Source organism: Lissotriton vulgaris, chromosome 2_1, assembly GCF_964263255.1.
Source record: "Lissotriton vulgaris chromosome 2_1, aLisVul1.2, whole genome shotgun sequence".
Taxonomy (NCBI): domain Eukaryota; kingdom Metazoa; phylum Chordata; class Amphibia; order Caudata; family Salamandridae; genus Lissotriton; species Lissotriton vulgaris.
In genome coordinates this window covers 1,408,196,419-1,408,214,672 of record NC_141687.1, presented here as the reverse complement: position 1 = coordinate 1,408,214,672, position 18,254 = coordinate 1,408,196,419, and the positions used below count along the sequence as shown (strand labels likewise).

The 18,254-nt window shown below is 43.9% G+C and overlaps 1 protein-coding gene across 1 annotated transcript in view; it reads left to right on the top strand.

Annotated features, from left to right (window-relative positions):
* Positions 1-17,962, top strand: part of LOC147732666 (protein EURL homolog) — a 40,239-nt gene extending 22,277 nt beyond the window's left edge. Inside the window, exon 3 of the mRNA XM_086958847.1 lies at positions 17,784-17,962. Within this exon, the coding sequence (XP_086814973.1) occupies positions 17,784-17,962 (179 nt within the window). The remainder of the gene's footprint in view (positions 1-17,783) is intronic.
* Positions 17,963-18,254: the final 292 nt, after the last annotated feature.

Here is an 18,254-nt window from a genome sequence, read left to right as displayed (position 1 = left end):
GCACAGAGAAGTTACTAGCCCCTATTATGTCAAATGGTGGCCTTTCACCTCTTCTGTCCTGGAGCCTCAGTACACCAGATCCTCAGGTTAGAGTTTGTGCCTCTTTTAAGACTTGTCTCTAAGCGTACATAGTCAGAGCAGTCCAAGGCTGACACAGGGAGGCACTGTGGTCTAGAAACAAAGACCACAGCAACACACAACTTCTTCACCCAATAAATCAGTCCAGCCATATATATTTGTTTAAAACATTAAAACGCTTTAAGGCAAACAATTATATACTAGAGTCAGAAGAAACTATTTACAAGTTTTCAGGTGGTATTACAAATTGCAACCCCTCTGAAAGTGACCTTGCAGATTTACCATGGGGCAAATCACACACCCTACAGAAATATCACAGGGGGCAACTAACTCTTAGCTCGCTCCCGTTATCTGTGAAGTACCATGTGGCAAATTGTGCACCAGCAGGATTTAATCCTAAACTCCAGCACTGCTTCGACATGTGCCTCTACAGAATCCATGTGGCCTTTCACAATCAAAAGGTTGACATAATTGGCTTTGTTAAGTCATTCACAGTGAGAAAAAATGAGAGGCCTACTGCTTTTCTCACCACATTTGCAATTTTAAAGTAAGCTTAATGACTTTTGCCAGGAACATATGCATGACCATGTGGTGGCTGGCCAGACAGAATCATCAAAACAATTTAGGCAGACCCAAGGTATACATTAACTTGAACATTATTTTTCCATCAGGAGATACCAAGTATTTACAGTGGCTGGACCACATTGAACATAATTGGGAAGATCTAATATTCTGTGCCATTGAACAAGTACCCGTATCAGAGAGAGGAGGTAATCAGGAAAAACTGTTACCACAGAATGAATCAAAACATATTGTGTCCAAAAGAATACTAAATCTGAGGGGTTTGAATCAGGATTAGGAACTTTATTAACATCTTTAAGGAATACAAATATGGTGAGCAACTCAGAAATGAAGGTAACAAAGAGTGAACAAGTGGGCTCACCAGAGAGCAAAAAGTCGAAAAACAACAAACCGTCAAATCAACTTTAGCTACCAACCGAACATCTAAAAACCTAAAGGAACTTTTTAAATAATGGAAAACTGCTGTGTATAAGGTGTTTGGTAACAAGTAAACTAGCTCACTAGAGATCCACAATTTCGGAAAAAATGTCAAATAATCGCAGAACTAATTAAATAAATTTTAATCTGCGAAAAACTGAAACTGTAACTAATGCGATAATAATCAAAAAATTACATTATAAATTATGCCTCAGAAGTACACAAAATGTAAATGCTTTGATGACATTCTTTTGCACATATTGGCACTTTGAGCACTTTATAATTAATTGCACTATGCACATTGTCACTTTATAAGTGTGCCAAACTTCATGTACCAGCATGCAGTGCCAGCAGGAAACAGGAAACAGCTGTGGCTTTAGAAATTAATTATGTCTGTTAATGTCAAACAATTATCCTGTGATCGAGGAACGGACCAAAACGTGTTAAGCATGGCAATGGCCTCTTTGGACAAATAAAATAAAATATAAGCAAATCCCGAGTGAGTGCGCATTCAATCTATAGCTTTGGCAAAAAAAAGATATATTAATTACTGGCTTGGCCCTGAGGTTCCGTGACGATTGTAAGTGGTGTTTTCGACTCGCACGAATATGGTCGAGTCTGGTATCTATGAACCGCAAATGACGAGTTTAGTAAGTGTGCGCAGTTTCGCTGTGCTAACTTAAACCGTTCGTTTGTTATGTGGGTTTTTCATCTGTACCCACGGGTTCCATCTTAGATACAGCATCCATTTTGTCTCTTGCCCTCAAGTAGCCAGCGAACGGACGTTGTCCGCTTCGCGACCCTGGGACTCCCAAGATATTTGTGGAAGACACATGTCCTTTGTGAGTGTCTTTATGACGAGGGGGTTGCTACTGTAAGGCAGATGGCGCCGCCCGAGGCTCATCTTGCCGCACGGACTTATTGTCTCAGCCGTGCATCTCATTAGGCACGTCCCTTTGATGCCTGTATCTCGTGTTTCCCGATACCCCCCCTTTTACACCCTTTCCAATCTCCCCACTGTCTCCGTCTTCCTCTGCACCTGTCTTTGTTCCTATTTCGATCTGTTTTACTGCCGATTGGAATTTGCTAATGGTGGGAAGATGGTTTTTACAGTTGGGAACCGCCAAATGTTTCCGCACTTATGTTCCGGACCTTGTGTGTTTCAAAGTGACCAAAGCGACCCCTCTGGGGGATAATTGTGGGAACCGGGTTGTAAACTTTTGTGCCCAATGTAATCCTATGGGTAAAAACTGTATAAAAGGAGCGATCCACAGAACCAATTCGAAGCAGTCTCCCCAAGTTGCACGTGGTGTACTTGTCGTGATCTCTGTGTTCCCTGCAGCAAATAAACCTTGAATCTTTGACGCCGAAGGAAGTGTCCCGTGTCTCTGTGACTTGTACGGCGGAGCAGGTTACCCACGAAGGTTTCAGGTGTTGTGCCCTGGCACCGCTGGGTCTTAAAGAACCCAGTCCTTCAGTTGGCGCCCAACGTGGGGCTGCATCAGTGGTACCGGTCCAAGCCCGACGATCGTGAGGAACTTCGTGTGAAATCTCCGAGGGAAGGTGCACTCCGCTTTGTCGATCCTGTTGTCGAAATAAGTGGCCCGAAGACTTTTCCCGCGAAGATTCCCGCCTCCTGACGGCTGCGACGGACTGCTGCCCTGACTGTAGACCTGTTTTGGCGCCTGGCGTAGACCTTAGTATAGCGAGACGATTGACGGGCCTTCCTGGTGACGCCATCGATCTTTGAGTTAAGTATTTGTGGGTCGCTCCCAGAGTTCTTGATTGTGGTTATTTAGTGGTTGCATGGTTCCATTGCATTTGTGGTTCTTGGTACTTTGTTGTGTTGTTTGACGACTGCAGCCGCCAAAAACCGAGGGTTTTGTTCTTTGCTGGGACTTGGTAAATCCCGTAACCCTTGAAGTTTGTGAAACTCGGCTAGTGTGCAAGATGCCTGGTCGCAGTACTTTGTTCAGTTGTTTTAGACCTTGTGGTGCGGATTCCCGACTGGAGGACTCGTGTCCGATACCTCCGGTTGGGACTCCTACTTATGACTTGTATAGCAAACATGGGCTAGGCCCGATTACCTTTAATGATTATTGGATTAAATATACAAAGAAAGACGGCGACCTTCGTTGGCCACCTCACGGTAGCTTCGAGGCGTCGATCTTAGATAATCTAGAAATGAAGTTGTTCGAACGTAAATCCAGGCCGGCCATGTTTGATGCCTTTCGGTTGTGGCGCAAAGAAGCCCGACAGAAAGAGATCAGACAGAATAAACGTAGTCAGCGAGATAATGTTGCTACCATAGTGAAGAAAGCTGAGCAGTTCCAGCGTGATAAGGAGAATAAGGATAAGGAAGTGTTTGAAAGACTACAGCGTATGACCATAGATAAATGTTATCCTGCTTTGCCTACGGAGTCGGATACGAAGGAAGAGGCAGTTGAGGATCCTTTAATGTCCTATCTTATGAAGTCGCCCCCTCCGTACGTACAGGGTACCGCAGTTCCTGTGGTCCCTGCCGTACCTGTTCTTCCACCTATTGTTCCTCCGCCTGTTCCTCAACCTGCACCTGTTCTTCCGACTGTTCCTGCTCCTTTGTCTGTTGCTATTCCTACTGCTCCTCCGCTTCCACATACTCCTGTTCCCGCTACTGCTCCTGCTACTGCTCCTGTTTTGTTAACCCCTGCTGTTGCCACTGTTTCTACTCCTTCTCTTGTTAGCCCTGTGTCTTATTCTTCTCCCTCTACTCGTAGTCGCAATTCTCCTCTTGCGGCTAGCTTCTTTCAGTCGCTCAGACCTGTTCATGGGTCTGCTGGTTCCGATGGTCCTCAGAGACGTAGTCAGCTTCCTGGAAACAGAGAACGCGTTGCGTTGTATAATATGGCGATGGGTTGGATGGTAAACCCTCTTAGAAATCCACCCCGTGTTGTCCTCGAAACGTTTTGTCAATTTAATATACCAACCCAGAGATACGTGTTTGATGAAATGTGCAAGTTCCTTCATGATCAGATAGCGGCCGATGCGCCTGACGAGGTGCTGACCGCCCTGTCCGAGCTTCGACTTCAGTTCGCAACTGGACTGATAGTAGATACTAATGTCCGACGTGCTATTGAGCGGTTACTATCTTTCCGTCCCGCTCCAATACCTTATGCATTGTTTGTCGAGGATATTGAACACCAACCAGACGAGTCTGGCCAATATCCTATGCGTGAAGTTCCGCCGGTTTGGGTACCGGCTGATCCTAATGCTCATCCTGCGACAGCGGCGCATTTCCAGAGAGTGTGGATACATCTCCCATGGAAACGATCGGAAGTGCTTCAGGTGAAGCAATCTTTGCCTGATCCACGCAAAAATCCTACTGGGTATTACAAGGAATTATCGCAGCTCGTAGATGCTACGGTAATGAATCTTGCCGATATCGACATGTTGTTTGGCAATGTCGTACCGCAACCGGTATGGGCTAAGATTCGTCAGCAAGATCACGCAAATGAATTAGGCGGTGATTGGGCTGCCATTATAGCAGCAGATGCTGGACAAGTGGCTGCTACTAAACCCGACCAATTGATTACTGCTCTTCCTCAGCGAATAATAACATTAATGAAGACTCTTATGCCAGCTATGAGGGTAAATTGGGACAAATTGTCAGCTTGCAAACAAAAGAAAGACGAGAGTGTTTCCGATTTCTTTACGAGGTTTGAGGAAGCGTTCATTGACCATAGTGGACAGGATATGGGTACCGAGGGTGGACAAAGGTTGTTTGTGGATAAATTCGTGTCGAACTTATTGCCCGATTTGAGCAATAAATTAAAGAATTCAGAGAGTGCATGGGCCGTTTCTACCTCAGCTCAGATATTGGCTACGGCACAATATTATGAGAATAGGGAGAAAGAGGAAAATGACCGTGCTGACAAAAAGACGAAAGAACTGAAAACTAAAGTGTTGTTGCAACAAGCGTATTCGCCGCGTTCTAATCAGAATGCGCCTCCACAGAATAGATCGCAGTTGCAATCGAATCGATCGCAACCGCGTAATGACTCCTCCTCCCAAAGATCCTCGTTAGGGTACAATCAATGTGCTTATTGTAGACAGGAAGGACACATTAAATTCAACTGCCCTGTTTTAAATGAACGTAATAGTGGTAATTCGTCTAAAGGAGGCCGTGGTGGTTCACAGCAGACATCACGTGGTAGAGGTCGTGGTGCTCAGAACGATCGCTCAGATAATTCATCTAATTCTAATAACTGTTTCGATCAACGTGGATCATCGCAAGGGCGATCTGCGCAGTACAATGTAGACGATTATTACGCCGATCAGGGAACTGACGACAGTAATTACTAGGACAGCCAAAGACAAGGAGAGGGAGTGGTATCAGTTCCGGTTGATCAGAGAGGGCCTTACGTCGCAGTTGCTACATCGGGCGTCGTTGAGCCTTTTCTGTTGGACACTGGTGCAGCGAAAAGTTCTATCATGTATTCGAAACTCCCTGGCGCACCTTTGTCTGGCTTAACAAATGTTTCCGTTGGATTCTCTGGCGCCCCTGTTAGCAATCCAGTTTCGCGCCCTTTGCCCCTTCAAATTGGGCCACGTGAGCTAGAAGCTCCGTTGATTTTAACCACGGGTTGTGGCGAAAATCTTTTGGGCCTGGATTTGCTTAAACGTTTGTACGCAACTTTGTATTGTTCTCCTGCGGGTGTAAAGCTTACGTTAGGAGAGAGGGTAGTCTCTCCCATGTATTTGTCCCTCGATAAGCTCCCACCGGAATTGAGTTCTCTTCCTGCGTCTTTGTGGGCGACGGGTCCAAATGACGTGGGCCTACTTGATATCTCCCCCTATGTTGTTCAGTTGAAAGCTAATGTGCGATTGCCACGTATTCCCCAGTATCGTATCTCCCTTGATGGTGAACGAGCTTTGTTAGCGATCATTTATGATCTGATCGAGAAAGATGTTATCGAAGAGACTCGGGGAAACGTGTGCAACAGCCCTGTACTGCCCATTCTTAAACGTACTGATCCTTCAAAACCGCCTGTTTATCGTTTTGTTATTGATTTACGGGAGGTAAATAAAATTGTGGTTCCTCAATTTCCTGTTGTGCCTGACATCACGGCACTACTGACTCTGATTCCAGCTACTGCATCATGGTTTTCGGTGATTGATTTGAAAAATGCGTTTTTCAGCATCCCGATTGCCGAAGAGAGCAGGGACCTTTTCGGTTTCTCTCTCGGTGGGCGTAGCTTCCGGTTCAAACGCGCTCCTCAGGGCTACTGTGAAAGTCCATCTATTTACAGCCAAGCCTTGAAGGGTCAACTGGATGCATTTAGGTTGCCGGTTGGTGCGGCTTTGATCCAATACGTCGACGACTTATTGGTGGCTGCTGATACTCAGGACATTTGCAAACTTGCTACGGTGTCGTTGCTGCAACATCTCTGTGAGTTAAATCACAAGGTGTCACCTTCTAAACTCCAATATTGTTGTCAAGAAGTAACCTATCTAGGTCACTTATTGTCAAAGGAGGGAAGGAGATTGACCCCAGAGAGAATTGCAGCGATTGCGCGAATGGCTGTGCCGAAAACCCAAAGAGATGTGCGTGCCTTTCTAGGTATCACGTCGTACTGCAGGCAATGGATTCCTAATTTTTCATTGCTAGCGAAACCATTGGTGGCTCTTACGTGCAAGGATGTTTCAACTCCTTTACCATGGACGGAAGAATGTCAGAAAAGTTTTTCTGAACTGCGTGATTCATTGTGTTCGGCTCCTGTGTTAGGTACCCCTGACTATGGTAAGCCGTTCACGTTATATGTTCACGAGAGGGAAGGTTGTGCTTTGAGTGTTTTAACGCAACCTTTTGGTGGTAAGCAGCGTCCATGTGCATATTTTTCCTCGACCTTGGACCCAGTAGCTAGAGCATTGCCGAGTTGTTTACGAGCAACAGCAGCAGCTGCGGTCTCCATTCGACAATCAGCAGGATTGGTCATGGATAATATGCTTACGGTAATGGTTCCGCATGCAGTCGATACTCTTTTGAATCGAACGAAAACTCAGCACTTGACGAGTGCGAGGTTGTCTGGGTACGAATTGACGCTCTTGGCAAGCCACATTCAGATAAAACGTTGTAACGTTCTGAACCCGGCAACTTTGTTACCAATTAGCACAGAGTCAGATGAAGTAGCAGAACATGACTGCTACTTGAGGACTGAAGAGGAAACGAAAGGTCGAGTGGACCTTAAAAACACCCCATTGGAAGATCCGGATGGCACTTTGTATGTGGATGGGTCATGTTTTAAGTTGTCGAATGGCGATGTAACTACTGCTTATGCTGTTGTAACATTGAATACTGTTGTTGAGACTGCAAGGTTGAATCAGAATTCTGCCCAAGCTGCGGAGCTGATTGCTCTTACTAGAGCGTGTGTGTTGGCGAAAGGGAAACGTGTGAATGTTTTTACCGACAGTCAATACGCTTTTGGTGTTGCGCATAGTTTTGGACGATTGTGGCGAGAGAGAGGTTTCTTGACGTCGCACGGTACGAAGATACAGCATGGCCAGCTTGTGAACGATCTTTTGGATGCATTGACTTTGCCTACGCAAGTTGCGATTGTTAAGTGTAGTGCGCATCGTAAAGTGACGGATGATGTTGGTCGTGGTAATGCGTTTGCGGACGAGACTGCTAAGGAGACTGCCCGGAACCTTAGCACTCGAATGTATGTGACGAGTTCGGTTAGGTGGCCCACAGAATCGAGTATGTGTGAAGATACTATCGAGAGCGTGAAAGCAATTCAGAATGAGGCCACTGAGACTGAAAAGACGAAGTGGAGAGAAAGTACGGGAAAGTTGGATGCGAATGGTTGTTGGATTGATTTGTCGGATCAGAGAAGATGGATGTTGCCTGATGCGTATGTGCTGGTCGTTGTGACAATGGCACATGGGTTAGCACATATTAGCGCGAAAGGTATTTGTAAGTTGCTGGCTGCTGTGTGGAAGAATGATGGCATTACGAAATGTGCTGAACGTCTGGTGAAGAATTGTATGGTGTGTGTAATGTACAATCCTGGCAAAGGAACCCCAACTCCCCCTGGCAGTTTTGCCCCCCCTTCGTATCCCTTTGAGGTGATTCAATTGGACTTCATCCATATGGAGCGATGCAATAACCTGAAGTACGTTTTAGTTGTAGTTTGCGCATTCTCCCGATGGATCGAGGCCTATCCCCTCAAAGACAATACTGCTTTGTCTACTGCGAAAATCCTACTGAAGGAATATTTTCCTCGGTATGGAATGCCTAGAGTCGTGTGGTCAGATAACGGAAGTGAGTTTGTTGGAAGTGTGATGAAGAGTGTGTGTAAGGGCCTTGGAATAAATCAAAAATTCCACAGCGCCAATCATCCCCAGTCAGCTGGATTAGTTGAGGGGTATAACGGCACCCTTAAACTAAAGCTAGCAAAGATTCAGGCTACAACTGGTCTTTCGTGGCCTGATGCTTTACCTCTAGCATTACTGTCAACTAGGGCGACTGTACACTCCCGAGTAGGGCTTAGTCCCTATGAAATAGTGTTCGGCCGTCCTGCGAATGTGTGGGGGGTTCCTAGGCCAGGAATGTTTTCTGATCTTGAGTACCCAATGTTGATTGACTATTTACATGACTTGACTGCTAAACTGAGGTTAATTCACCAACAGGTTTACGACGCATTGCCGACGCAGACGGAGGGTCCAGGCCACCAGCTCCAGCCCGGAGACTGGGTGGTAACACGAAACTTTTCACGCAAGAATAATCTGGACCCGAGGTTCACCGGACCTTACCAGGTGCTCCTGGCCACGAGGACTGCCGTTCGTCTTGAGGGGCGTAAAAACTGGGTGCATGCCACCCATACTAAGCGAGTCCCTATCCCTTTGCCGGCAGACCCGTGGGTAAGGAAAGGCATTGCGTCAACAGAAACAGAAACATTGCCGGCGTTTGTGCCTTTCAGCGACGCACAGCCTGTTGGAGAATCCTCAGCGCAGCAGAAAGCCACTGTTGGAAAATTGTCAGCAAAAGACTCAAGACCAGAACAATCAACTGATCAGCAGGACGTTGTCCCTTCGACGGACCCTTTGTTCGACGAGCAGACACGTCCCGGGAAACACCGATATTCTTTGCGATCTCGCACTAAGGACAAATAAAATTTTTCTTGCTTTGCTGAAATTGACAACTGTATTATCTCCGTTTCCCGTGATCAGTTTTGAACTTTCGTATCACTGTAATTATTTGTGTACATATAGATATTGAGTTTCCTCCCTTGTATCTTTTTACTTCCACAGCCGAGAGACTTTGTGCTTGTATATACATATTGTGTATTGAAGGCCGTAGGGCCGCGCGCGTACTTCCTTCTGGATAGTAGGTCTTGACGCTAGGTTAAAGGCCGTCGGTTCCTAGGAACTCCTAGGGATTGACTATTGCTACACAGAACGAAGTGCGTCAAGAAACGTTGCGGACGGTCGTAGGGAATGGCATTCTCGAAGCTGAATGATTTGGAAGGAGCTCAAGCCCATAGATTCAAGCTGCAGCAACTCAGTCGTACCAAATGCTTCATATTCCAACTGTTTGTATTGTTTTTGACTGCTTCTGCATTATTGGCGGGTGGGGTGTATTACATGATGTCTTATTTCTTACCTGCTACACCTACTCCTACTCCTTACCCTAACCTTACCTCTACTGTTTCCCCTCATTCCTTTCATATGTTACCGGAACACGAGCAGGCTAGACGTGTAGAATTCCGCAACAATTCCTTTATTCAGCTCCTCCATCAGCATCAGTTAGTGGTTAACACTACTAATTGTTGGGTGTGTGGGTTGATGCCACATACTACGGATAAGGGAATTCCATATCTGGTGTTACCGTATAGTTCCCAAGGGTCAGCTCGAGCATTTCAAACAATGTTTCGAAGCGCACTGGGTTTCCACCCCATTCGAGAACCACGTTCCCCCTACTCTGGTCCTACCTCGTACCAAAAACCTTTGTCGATAGCAATAGAGGATTTAGATAGTGAGATCTATGATCCTTCGCTTATTCCCGAAGAAGAGGTACAGGCCTATAGAGTCCTAAGTAGAGGTGAATATAGTGTGTTCACTAGTGAGAAGCAGCTTAAAAGCTCGCCTCCTATATGGGTCGTACCCCACACTGGTAATTTTTGTCTTATGGGTCGTGGCCGAAGATCGCAAGCCCGACTTGGAGCAAGTGCTTGCACTGAAAATTACATTCTGCCGATGTCCTCGTCCCCTGTGTTCCTGGCTGCCAAGGGTACATACTTTATCTGTTATGATCGTGCATATACATGGTTGCCCGCAGACTTCATGGGCTCATGTTTTATTGCAAATCTGTTGCCTCCGACGTTCACTGTAGATGCCGATTATCATAAGACTAGAGTTGTGCGAGGCGTAATTAGCGAAGAGGATACTGCCGGTCAAGAGGCAGGAGACTTTTTCAAGGGTTTCCTCCCGTTTTGGGGACCTATGGTTAATAGTAGGAACCTGAGACAGTTGACTCGAGTGGTAGAATCGACAGCTAATATTACTGCCAGTGCCCTTGGTAATATCACCACAGAACTTCAGGCGGAGAGACTTATGACGTTACAAAACCGTATGGTTTTAGATGTCATTTTAGCAGATCGCGGTGGGGTATGTAAGGTGATCCATTCGAGCTGCTGCATTTTCATTCCAGATAATGCTCCTACTGTCTATCAAGCCATCTCGAGGTTGCATAAGATTTCCGAATCCATACACGTGGATGTAGGGGATTGGACGCTACTTGGATGGTTTTGGGGCCTGATGTCGACTTGGGGTTGGAAAATTCTGATGATCATCGGAGTTGTGGTAGTGTTCCTGTTCACGTGTTGCCTTTGTGTGCAGTGTGGTCCTGCCTTATGTGGCCTCTGTGCTACAACGTGTATAAGACAACCATCTGCTACCAAGGGGACTCGGTTGGACAGAGCTATGCTACAGCAACATCTTGATGGTCTGATGAATATCGAATATGATTCCGACTAGTGCTTGCCTACATGAGGGCAAAAGGAGCGTCTGAGGTTCCGTGACGATTGTAAGTGGTGTTTTCGACTCGCACGAATATGGTCGAGTCTGGTATCTATGAACCGCAAATGACGAGTTTAGTAAGTGTGCGCAGTTTCGCTGTGCTAACTTAAACCGTTCGTTTGTTATGTGGGTTTTTCATCTGTACCCACGGGTTCCATCTTAGATACGGCATCCATTTTGTCTCTTGCCCTCAAGTAGCCAGCGAACGGACGTTGTCCGCTTCGCGACCCTGGGACTCCCAAGATATTTGTGGAAGACACATGTTCTTTGTGAGTGTCTTTATGACGAGGGGGTTGCTACTGTAAGGCAGATGGCGCCGCCCGAGGCTCATCTTGCCGCACGGACTTATTGTCTCAGCCGTGCATCTCATTAGGCACGTCCCTTTGATGCCTGTATCTCGTGTTTCCCGATACCCCCCCTTTTACACCCTTTCCAATCTCCCCACTGTCTCCGTCTTCCTCTGCACCTGTCTTTGTTCCTATTTCGATCTGTTTTACTGCCGATTGGAATTTGCTAATGGTGGGAAGATGGTTTTTACAGTTGGGAACCGCCAAATGTTTCCGCACTTATGTTCCGGACCTTGTGTGTTTCAAAGTGACCAAAGCGACCCCTCTGGGGGATAATTGTGGGAACCGGGTTGTAAACTTTTGTGCCCAATGTAATCCTATGGGTAAAAACTGTATAAAAGGAGCGATCCACAGAACCAATTCGAAGCAGTCTCCCCAAGTTGCACGTGGTGTACTTGTCGTGATCTCTGTGTTCCCTGCAGCAAATAAACCTTGAATCTTTGACGCCGAAGGAAGTGTCCCGTGTCTCTGTGACTTGTACGCCGGAGCAGGTTACCCACGAAGGTTTCAGGTGTTGTGCCCTGGCACCGCTGGGTCTTAAAGAACCCAGTCCTTCAGCCCTGCCGGAGAATACTCAGACATGACAAAAAATGCTTATCATGGTATGGAACTGTGGTTGTCATTAAACATGTGTCATTGTACATTGACCCATGCTTCCTGCTATAAGCAGATGTATATGAGGGGAAGGAATGTGTACTACTCCACAAGATACATATGCATAGCAGACCATACATTAAAGGGTGAAAGGGTGTATGCCCCCTACGTCAACTTTACTAAGTGTAATGTGTACATATGTACGTATAAGTTAATTACAGATCTTGGATCAAAAGTAAATGCATACTTCATCAGAAGATACTTGTGCATATCAGACCATGTAAATACATATTGGCATACAAAGGGAGTAAATTATAAAATAATTTTCTTTTCTGTAATGATGTACAGAAGTTTTACCCTGGAGTAATATATACATGTATGTGTTAATGAAATTCAAGTCGATATACATGAATTACAGGGCAAAGACTGTAGAAGGAACTCCACTTTGTACGATTTTAAACCCTTTTTCATTTCACTTTTAGCACATTCACTTTGGCGGTATAACGTTTGTGGGATGTAAACCACATTATAAGATGGCCGCCATTCTTTGGTATAGTAATGTAATGTAAGTCCATCTTTGATGTCATTAACTGATCATGTGACACAATGTGATTTGAAATACTGCTGGTTTTGCACAGGGTAACAGACATCGAAAAAGCCGCAAGGCGAAACGAGTTTGTCAGTAAGCGGGGGTCTGCACCAATAAAGTATTTTATACTTCAAACTGTTCCCGATAGTGCTTTAGATTGGGTACAAGAAAGACGTACCTTGTTGCAGTATATGTATATATATATATATATATATATATATATATATATATATATATCATCCACTTCAAAATCCACCAGCCGGTTGCACTCACGAGCGTGTGCTGTCAATGCGGGGGTGTACCCGCTACACAATATGAGCTCCCAAAGTCCTTCTGAAATGCGGCAAGATCAACCGCCAAGAAAGAAGAAAGCACTCACGAGGGGGAGGTTTCCAGCATTTTATTGAAACCTTCAGGCACCAGCAAGACGCGTTTCGGCACTTAGCCTTTCCCTATTGCACCACATAACACACTTCGGCCATTTTTAAATATTACAAAAGCTGTCTACATCATAAGTGTCATGAACATAGAGAAGGGACAAAATAATCAAAACAGTCCCGCCATCTTAGAACATGTTAATGCAGTAAACATTCAAAACCGAAATCGAGTGAATGTATTCAATCATATTCATTCAATTACATCACTGTATTTAAAGGATGAAGAGAATAATTCATAGGTTATATAGCCCTGAATGGGCTTAGTATTATTATTTTGCTAAACGCAAAAATACCCCAATCTTGCCCTTGGATGGGCTTATATCACAAGCTCCAAATGACTATAGATAACAGCTCGTAAGTCCTTAAAAATTAATTACATATGTACATTAAATCAGAAACAACACATCAAATTCATTTAAGCATTTCATTATAACAGATGTCAGATGTTTACAGAGGAAGGAAACAGTCTATTTTAGCCCAAGTGTGATGCTAATTCTTCATGATTATTCAAACCAAATGGACTCTTACTTTGGAGATCAATAATATAACGAGACTCCAAACGTCTCAACTTTTGTAAGCGATCTCCCCCCCCTAGGATGTATGGGTATGTGGTCCAGACAAAAATAGGCCAATAGGTCCCTATTGTGCCCATGAACTTTGTTAAAATGTCTGGCAACAGGGTACGCTTCATCAATTTTACTGATCGCACGCATATGTTCTAATATGCGAAGTTTAACTGGATTGATCGTGCTGCCAATGTATTGCAGCCCACAGGGACATATTAAACAATAAATCACATATGGTGTTGAGCAGGTTATACATTTGTTAATTTTTCTAGGTTTCTGAATGCCTGGTATTTTATAACTCATGGTACGTTTACTCATTTTGCAGACTTTACACCTGCCACAGGGGTAAAAACCCTTTAATGGTTGTAATGATTTGGGTGTTATGACTTCTGTGGCATGATGACTATGCACCAAATGATCTTTTAAAGCTCTAGCTTTCCGAAAAGTGATTTGCCGATTAGTCGGCAAATCTTCTTTGATACTGTTGTCAGTTAATAGGATACTCCAATGTTTTTTTGGATCCTTTTCAAATCGTCTGCATGGTCCGAGAAAGTAGTTATGAGTCTAAAACTCATATTTTCTGAGATTATTTTGGGTTTAGTTTTCAATAAATCCTCTCGCTTCAAGTTATTTACTCTATTTAAGGCTTGTTTCGAAACAGCTTCACTGTAACCACGAGTCCTGAAACGATCCATACTGCATTTGGCTGACTTATGAAATTCTTTAGTGTCAGAATTGTTTGTTTTGAGTCCTAATAACTCCCCAAACGGAATGTTATTAATCAGTTTTTTGGGATGGTTACTTGTGGCAAATAGTGTGGAATTCCCTGCTGTTGTTTTTCGAAATAATTTAGTTTGTATTTGTCCCTCTTCAATATAAACAGTTAAATCCAATGAGTGTAAACTAGTGTAAACATTGGCAGCACGATTAATCCAGTCAAACTTCGCATATTAGAACATATGAGTGCGATCAGTAATAATGATGAAGCGTACCCTGTCGCCAGACATTTTAACAGAGTTCATGGGCACAATAGGGACCTATTGGCCTATTTTTGTCTGGACCACATACCCATACATCCTAGGGGGGGAGATCGCTTACAAAAGTTGAGACGTTTGGAGTCTCGTTATATTATTGATCTCCAAAGTAAGAGTCCATTTGGTTTGAATAATCATGAAGAATTAGCATCATCACACTTGGGCTAATATAGACTGTTTCCTTGCTCTGTAAACATCTAACATCTGTTATAATGAAATGCTTAAATGAATTTGATGTATTGTTTCTGATTTAATGTACATATGTAATTAATTTTTAAGGACTTACGAGCTGTTATCTATAATCATTTGGAGCTTGTGATATAAGCCCATCCAAGGGCAAGATTGTGGTATTTTTGCGTTTAGCAAAATAATAATACTAAGCCCATTCAGGGCTATATAACCTATGAATTATTCTCTTCATCCTTTAAATACAGTGATGTAATTGAATGAATATGATTGAATACATTCACTCGATTTCGGTTTTGAATGTTTACTGCATTAACATGTTCTAAGATGGCGGGACTGTTTTGATTATTTTGTCCCTTCTCTATGTTCATGACACTTATGACGTAGACAGCTTTTGTAATATTTAAAAATGGCCGCAGTGAGTTATGTGGTGCAATAGAGAAAGGCTAAGTGCCGAAACGCGTCTTGCTGGTGCCTGAAGGTTTCAATAAAATGCTGGAAACCTCCCCCTCGTGAGTGCTTTCTTCTTTCTTGGCGGTTGATCTTGCCACATTTCAGAAGGACTTTGGGAGCTCATATATTATATAGTGAGCAAGGCGGTTCCATCCGCCGAAACGCGTCTGATCGCTTGTTATTGGTGAATAAAAGAACCTTTGATCACATCCACGGAGTCGGTGCCTGTTCTTCTATAATCAAAGCCAGGATTGGGAGAATATATATATATATATATATATATATATATATATATATATATATAAAGAGAGAGAGTTTTACTCCAGCCACTAAAACTTAACCAAGCCTCACAAGTGTCATATGTTATGTGCCTAGATGTATATAAAAGTTAATGTCAGTTTTGCTTAAAAAAAAGTACCACATTCAACTTTTGTCCCATCCCTCCTCTCTCTGACTCATTACTTACCTTTCTTACTGCTGTGAACTCCCAAACATCCTTCTCAAACTTCCCTCTCCGTTTTAGCCAATTCACCCTACTAACAGGCGTACACGTCCATTACTCCTGAACAATTTAAGATAACAATTTACTTCTTCCTTTTTTCTAATCCATTGCCATTATTTTACCCCTACTCAAAATTCCACTAAACACAGAAGAAATCGCAGAGGCCGCCCCCCCCTGAGGGGGCGTGGGTTCATGGGCCGGTGCCATAACCGACGCAGAGCCCTGTAAATCTGGTTCTGGGCGCCCTAAAGCACCTAGAAGCAGAACATGATAGGCCACGCGCCCTCCCCACAGTCGCGAGAAAGGCACCAGGCCCCCGTCCAATGGGAGGCCTGGCAAGATACAAATCCCCCAGTGGGCTACAACACCAGCAAGCCTGGAAATGTTGGAGGGAATATAAGAGGCTGCCCCCCAAGGTAGCTCCTAGCATCGTGGAGCATGGGAGTGGCGCACTCAGGATTCTTGACCCACCCATCCTCACCTACGGTAACAGCAGTGTTGCCGTGCTGGACGGCAAAACAAGTGTTGCCAGAGAAGTAATGGTACAATGGTTTGCTGGGGAGATATACCGACAGGGCGGTGTGTAGGAGGATGGCCACTCACTTTAGGATGGCGCACGGCAGGATTAGTTGGCCGAACAAAGGAAGGGGTAGCAAACGGAGACGGCACTCGCAGCCCTGACCCCGCGGGGCGGCAGGGCACGAATGAGACGGACACAGTAGCGAGTTGGGGCCTAACGCCTGGGGAGAAGCTACCCCCCACATGCAAAGGGCATGGAGACCAACCAAACAATGGTCCAAGAAGGGACAAGACAAGAGGAAGGACTACAAAGAACTAACAAAAAAATTTTGGGTGCCATTTACAAACTGTAGATGTGCATATAATGTACCGCATAGTTATATGTATGACATGCTAAGGAGATGATTTATGACCCAAAATATGACAGATTGCAAATGATAATTATGATCAGGGGTCATACGAATTATGACCAAGATGAGTTATGTATGTAATCCTAATAAACTGCGGCCAACAACGACCACTATAATCACAACACATGTTGAATGTTTATTAGGGAACACAAGGTTGGCTTATTTGTGGGGCATGTACACTGGAGTGGGCGCAGTGCGGGGGTTATCAAGAGCACAAATTTAACACAACTAATCCACAAGGAAAAAAAGGAAAAAATTATTAGTAATCTACTGACTATTTAACTATAATCTTGGATTCCAGAGTAGCGTGCTACTTGCTGTAAAATGCTTCAATGTCTCTCGTCAGGGTTAGTAAACGATATATAAGGAAAATTTAGAAATACAAAAGTGCGTTTTGTGTAGAAAATTACAGATGATGGACCACATTAAAAACCTACCTGACACTGTATATGTTTGAAAGTAAACTTAAAAGTCAAGTAACATTTTTAAGTATATTTTGTAACTATATTTAATGCATACCTCAGAAAAATATCAATGTAAGGAACATATTAAATCTTTTGAAAGAAGGAAAACCAAAAAATCCAAACTGCAAGCATCACAAAATCCAACTGTATATTTAATGTTGTACTGTATGCCTCTGTGTGCCTGCTTTATATTAACGTCAGCACAGTAGACTTTGTCAATGTGTATTGAATCCTGATGCTGATAGAGCCCCAAAGCCCATGTTAAAATGGGGCGCCATGTTTCCCAAGAAGAAGTGTGTTATGTAATGTTTACATAGCACTATATGCTTTGCAAGTAGGCTTAGTGTTTAAGTAAATAAATGAATAAACACTTTTAATTGTAAGTAATGGAAAAATGGGAAAAGAGTTGATAACATTACACATATTAAAATGCAAAGAGTGTAACCGTAAATAGAGTGGTTATCAAGCAGCTATGCTATCAACATGTAGATTTGCACTTGAGTCAATGCACTGTAAGTAGATTCATAGCCTTTTTATGACTTTCTGCAGGTGTTTTCGAAGAACTAAGCGAGGCTCTGGAGAAGAAGGACTCACTCCTTTGGGAGCTCCAGTACCGCTTCATTACAATCGAACAGCTGTTGAAAAATCGCGAGAAGCTCAAAACGGTGCAGCCTGGAATCATTTGCCCCAAAGAAGACAGCGAAAAGGGAGGGGACTTGGGCATGTAACTGCACAAAAGGCCACTCACATGTGTCTTTCTGTTGGATTGGCCGTCTGCTTACTTCTAATTAAATAATCTTTCATCGATCAGGAATACATCTGCATAAATGTGCTCAGAAAAGATGTCACATATTAGATAGGATGAAAGTTAGGGGCATGGGAGTGTGGTATGAGAAATATTAAAAATGTGAATCTCTTGCACAGGTGATCAAATCTTTATTGTCCTCCAATTAGGCGCTGCTTAAACTCCTCTTTCAAGTTATGATCTAGTTTTAAATATTTTTATTATTGAAGTTCGTG